This window comes from Varroa jacobsoni, unplaced genomic scaffold (assembly GCF_002532875.2).
Source record: "Varroa jacobsoni isolate VJ856 unplaced genomic scaffold, vjacob_1.0 contig03056, whole genome shotgun sequence".
Classification (NCBI taxonomy): Eukaryota; Metazoa; Arthropoda; class Arachnida; order Mesostigmata; family Varroidae; genus Varroa; species Varroa jacobsoni.
Genome location: NW_019214940.1, coordinates 1 through 6,053, shown reverse-complemented (window position 1 = coordinate 6,053; position 6,053 = coordinate 1). Strand labels below are relative to the sequence as shown.

At 42.8% G+C, this 6,053-nt stretch overlaps 1 protein-coding gene across 1 annotated transcript; it reads left to right on the top strand.

The window, feature by feature from the left end:
- Positions 1–1,259: 1,259 nt before the first annotated feature.
- On the top strand, positions 1,260–5,700 carry LOC111272714 (uncharacterized; the record flags this gene model as incomplete). Its single annotated transcript, XM_022854290.2, has 4 exons — positions 1,260–1,928; positions 2,044–2,358; positions 5,083–5,165; positions 5,475–5,700. Coding segments are annotated over exons 2-4 (430 nt in total), but the record flags the coding sequence as incomplete, so codon positions are not given.
- Between the last annotated feature and the right edge of the window lie 353 nt (positions 5,701–6,053).

Below are 6,053 nucleotides of genomic sequence, written 5' to 3'. Positions count from 1 at the left end.
ACTCCGATGAGGAGGGCATCATATGGAAGCCGAGTGCAATCGTTATAGAGCTCAGTTCGCCCGAAACTTGTCTTGCAGATCTTACTTGCCACTGCCGCGGTATAAGACGGTAAGGGGCTCGCGGGATCTTTGTTATCACTGTTCGAGCAAAAGGCCCCATCGAGACAATGAACCAAGCACTTTGTTCCAAGTAATGTAGTGGGCATCGTCACTTGTTGAAGCGTTTCTAACGTCTGTTGTTTTGTTGTAATTTACTGGACGGCAATGTTGGAGATATTCTGTGCAGATGCTGGACATTCAAATCGGCGAAGGGTCATCGCATTTTTCGCCGAGTCTACATACAAGCCCTCATCCTTTGTCCCCAATAGTAGCAAGTATTTCCCTACCTGACAGACCTAAAACGGCTTTAGGGAACCTTCCCTCTTTGACGTCCACCAAAACCGCTTCATGCACCCGTTGCTTGCGTTGTAACTTCTTCAACATCTCGTAGATATACGTTTGTGCTTGACATTGTGCGACTCCATAGAGGACAACCGACCTTTAACCACTGTCAGTTTCCACCGACGACCTGTAACTAATCTCTAATCGCAATGTTGACAGTGTTGCCAGACATAGTTTGTCGATTGTTATGCCATCCCGGCGGGTCGCAGTCGTTCACTGGACAAGGCGGTGTACGTACATATATATATATAAGTCATTACTGATTCAATTTCACAGAAATAGCGAGGCCGAATGACGCATCGTGTGTCAAATACACATGCAGACAAAAACACCGATCGGCCACAAAGAATCATATAGGGCTGGTCTCAGATCGGTATTGCCATTACTCGTGCCGCGCAGTTGCTAGGAGTGGACATCTTCTCGTAGCGATCGTAGCAGCAGCAGTACGCCGACAACTATTGATATTGTTACCTCTTACCAGCCGCCTTTTTTTTTGCAGGGGAAAGCAATTGATTCTGTTCCACTCTGCGTAGCGCTATTTACTGGCAGACAGACTCACAGTAGTGGCGTTCCCTAATCGCACCGAATAGCGCTAACAGCCACCCAAACAATGAAAAAAAGTGATGCAAACCATTCGTACTGGCTGTGTCTGTCCAACACGAAAAAATAATCAGCCGTTCTGATTCGACGCGATGATCGCTGACTACTAGTAACTAACGCTACGGCTTACGCCGAAAGATCATCTATTGCTGTAAAAGCCGTCCCGTAACCGCTTGCTTATCCACGGCAAAAACGGTGTCGCTTTTTTACTTTTACAATGAACTATAACAGAAAGTCATTGTGATTCCAGCGCAGGGATTAGCGGTGCGATTGAATGCTATAAAGTGACTGCCATCCTGCGGCCATCCTGGTCATCAGACCATAGTTGTATGGGCAGAACAGCAGCGCGTTCTGGCAGAGGAGTGAACACATCCAGGCCGTCCGTCAGCTAAGGGAAGAAAGCAAAAGAGGGATCGTGCGACTAAAACCTTGGAACGGAGTGTCCCAGACAAAAACGTGGCACCGGGAGAGCTTTCGACTGACGCAGGATTTGAAACCATCCCAAAAACTCACTTTAAAATATCACGACTATACCAGTAGCTCACCGCAACGTCCGCATTCAACTGAAGCGTCAGTTATCGGAAAGACGCGGGTACAGGGGCAAGGTTGGTCTTTTGCTCCTCTCCGGAACAGAGCAACGATACTTGCAAAGGATTTACCGTCGTTCCAGAAAACAACGCGGACAATAGAGCCCCGTCGATGAACTGACCGCGCTCGAAGCGAAGCAGAAGCACGCGAGATCAACATTTTCCAACACACGTGCACAGCACAAATATTTGGAAGAAGATTTCGGTCTTCGCGATCTATTGAGCGTATCGCTTGACTGTGAAAGGGCTACGCTGGTTGCTTGAAAGACTGTTCCGCTAATCAAGGAAAAGCAGAGGATAGTAATGTGAACCTGATAAACCACCTGTAAATTACTAACTTAGTCGAACTGTTTGGCTTATTTTAACAGTCATTAGTTGGAAAAGTGTTGTTAAATAGCTTCTTTTTCCGTTATAGGTGAATTGGAATTGAGTAGAGAGGCTACAGCAGGACAGGTGTATTCGCATCTAAGCGGCCCGTAGCGATCCGAAGAAAAGTGCCTCGACGGCGTGGCGCCAGAAAAGCCCTAGAGGAACGAAAATATATCTCAGAAGAATATCTGATTCAATTGTGCCTTTACTGATCGAAAAATCAGTGTGCGTTGGTCAATCATGGTTACAATGACGGCCGCGTTAGCAATGCTATTCACTATAGTGATTGTTCAAGTCATCCAAATTATAGCGAATCCGTTGGAACAAAGCCGAAACGAGACTATGGATCTTTGGAATCTCGGTGAGTTAGTTGATCATTACCTATAGCCACAAATATATAAACAAACTACTATGCAAAAAAGCGCAATATATAATGTATTATTTAACGTTACCAAAATATTACAATTAGTACTTGGCTCTATAATAATTGAGTTATTATTCCATTTCGGCCTAATATGTCTACCGTGGCATCACGTGTAAATTCATTTGATTCCAGCTGACTGTATTAATTAGCAACCTAGCGGCACTGTCCTTTACTATTCCACGTTTCTTTACGGCTTTTTCTTTTGGGTCTCTTTCTGGGTTATTCAATTATCTGGATCGCACCAATCAACCTTAATATAATCGTTTCTACGATATCTAAAGTAATAATATAAAGAGGTGGTTATATATATATTTCATCAAGCAGGCCATAGGTAAATGTTCGCTTTCGCAGCATACGAGCCCCCAAAGCAGCTAGCGTGAATAAATATACGCCTGGAAAAGGGTACTTTATCTCTCAAGCCTCAAAATTCATTTAATGAGAACCGATAGCAGGCTTATTCCTTTCCAATAGGCCTGCTGATAGCCCTGTTCCTGTTCAATAAGCATAGTAGTAGGCTCGACAAATCCACATTGGTTCGTCATATTGACAAAAGGGTTATTTCGAGCGAATACGTTTAATGGCAGTTGATCGTTTATCAAATGGCCATCAAACAATGAGAAATAAATTGTCGAAAAACTACGGGTTTATTCCCCCTTTTTGCCTACGAAATGAACTATTGCATGCATTCAGTTTAACAAATACAAACAATGACGCACACAAAAGGCTGTCAAGGCGCCATTTATTAAATTAAAAAAAAAAAACAATGATATCCTTTAATACTGGCTCAGCGCCCCCGAATGCTTGGTCAGCAAGAATATCATTGCACTTCCTACCTCGTAGAGTATTCGAAATGGTTCTCACGGCGATAAGTTCGATACCCAAAACGAGATCGCTTCGGCTGCGTCAAATGAACTCGGTATTATCAACACTCGAGTAGGTTCCTTCCAGCTGGTTTTTCTACATCAAACACATAGTTTCAAAGGACCGATCTGCTATTGGCACACGAGATTGCTCGTTAAAGACTTTGTCTTAGCGGCACATAGAATAAGGAATGCTCTACCTGCTCCCCACCGCATCTCGTAGATACAATTTGACATTGTCTTCGGAAGAACGATAACCGTGTGCATGAATGCACCTACATATATAAATCAATATTTATCGGCCTATGAAATGTGCGAGATATCGCCGAGGTCCGACCGGGACGCTGCGGTAATTGCTCGAAATACATTTGTAAATAAGGCATTTGTCGAAAAGCTGAACTCAAACATCAAAGAAAACCCAAGAAAATATATATGCCCACTTCCTAATCTGGTGTTAACCATTTTGCTGTGTTACTTCAACCGTATAAATATGGTGTATACGTAAATGACAACGATTTTTCGTTTCCGTATAGTGGTTGTTTAGAGCCACAGATAGAGGAAAAAGTTTTCTAGCACAAAGACGCGATTGAAAATGGTAAATAGAACAATGTTCAGCAAGCCTCTGTCATTCCTTTTGTCGATCTTGACAAATATAAATAGATGACGGTATGCTCACGTCCAAGTGTCACCTAATGGCATTAAGGCTACAGACGCACTCATCGGACAGTTTAAGTTCTCTACAAGGTAAAATAATCTATAGAAAAGTGCCTTCATAATTAAATACTGATAAACATATAATCGCTTTGTCCGTCACTGTTCCTAGTCGAAAGGCGAACGAATAACTAGGATATCTCCTTGCTCCCTACAAGCACTATGTCTTAATATCTTCAGTAATGTCTACTATATTAAGAGTTTAGTGATAACCCTTTTCACCCGTAACCTAATTCCCTTAACAACTAAAGAAGAAACGGTACTGATTAGAGAAATGTGGGGCTGCATTGCAGCTCCTAGCACTTTAGCTCCACGACGAAATTGCACCGTTGGGAGAAGAATGAACTTCCTCATTCTTCTATTTACCATTATTGGTAAGAGACTTATCGGAGGAAACATGCCAAGGCCACCAATACGATCGAGCGGGGACCGCAACGTCGGCAAGGAAAACCCGACGATTTAATAAGAGCGAAGCGGGCGATACGCACCCACAACCAAACCAACAGATGTCCAACGACAGCGACAAGAAATTTTATTCGAACAAATCCCGTATTTGTCTACTGTCGCACAGAAAAGGAACCGAACAAGCTAGATCGGATGTTGTTTCCACTGTTTTTCACGAAGGAGTTCAGCAGCATTAGTCATCACAACGTATACGAGGAGCTGAAAAGACGAAACAGAACGTCAACATGACAGGAAAAATCTTAGCAAATGTAGACGTCTATTTGACTGTTCGGGGATGATGAATCGTGAAGTGTTGAGGCTTTTTAAGCTTTTATCTTCACGTCTTTTTGTGATTTTTGACCAAAAGGGACCGTTTTCGATTGAGGAACGTATCGGTTTATTGTTGCGACTTCGCAGCAAACGGATCACCACTTGTAACTTTAAACTGGCTGTCTTCTTTACCCCGTACTTGGTGACGTGTTTGTTACTTTCGGCAAACTGTTATTACTAGTCCATGTTTTGAAACATAAATCAGCTTGTTGGATCTTCAGGCGTACGTGTGAATCTATAAAAATGCTTCATCCTTTACAAAATAGGTTAAACATAAAAAGGCTATTATTCAGACGAGTTGATCCTCTTGTTTCAGGTGAGCCAGACAACTGCCCTCCATTTCCGAATTGTGCTCCAGGATATACCTGTTGGGTATATCAACATCCCAATAACTGCCCGGTTAGTAATAAGTTAGACTGCCTCTTTGACATTTAACGAGTGTATTTGCTTACCGACAACGAGATCACTACAACTGCCAATTGATACATATTGTCCTGTTAATGGTGGCTATCGATTCTGTTATACATTTCTTCGGGTAAACACATTCGCTATGGCACACGTACTAGCAATCAAACGAAGTTCAGTGTAGACGTGTTAAGCCTCGTTAATGTAAACGTATGATTTTGAGCCGCGCAATGCGAACGAAACCGTTTCTTTGTTTGTTTGTTTGTTTGTTTGTTTTTATAACATCTTGCCTTTTACATGCAGGTCTGTGAATGTGTCGCTTGCGGTGAGCGGTCCTGTATTCCAAGACCGGGTGAACTTTGCCGGTGGTCAAAGCACTCAAGAAATGCAGCGGAATGTGGAACCTGCTATTGCGAACCCTGTCCAGCATCGCCAACCTCCTGTCAACCCGGATGCCGTCGCGTGGTGTCGCATTCAGGCTGTACTTTCTGCAAATGCCCCCATTTTGAAAAGGAGATCAGCACAAGGCGTACGAATTGTTCACGATAGAAAAATAACGCTTTACTATAATATAGTAGATTATTGATGGTGGGAATAGGTTAAGTGTTACTTATTCGTATAGATTTAAAGCATATTTACTCGTTGAACAATGTTTAATGCTGGGACATTCGCATAACAGCTGCATCATCAGAGTAGGTGACGCTTCCACATGTGTTGATCGTATATTAGAAGCAAATATAAGGTTGAAATGGAGCCTTAAAACCACACTGGCATAAACGTTATTTACTAATGTCGTTCACTATTCGTTTTTTCCACAGAACATGCCAATTCAGATGCCGACGAACGGCCGGTGCAGAAGCCCGAAATTCCTAGACTGAATCC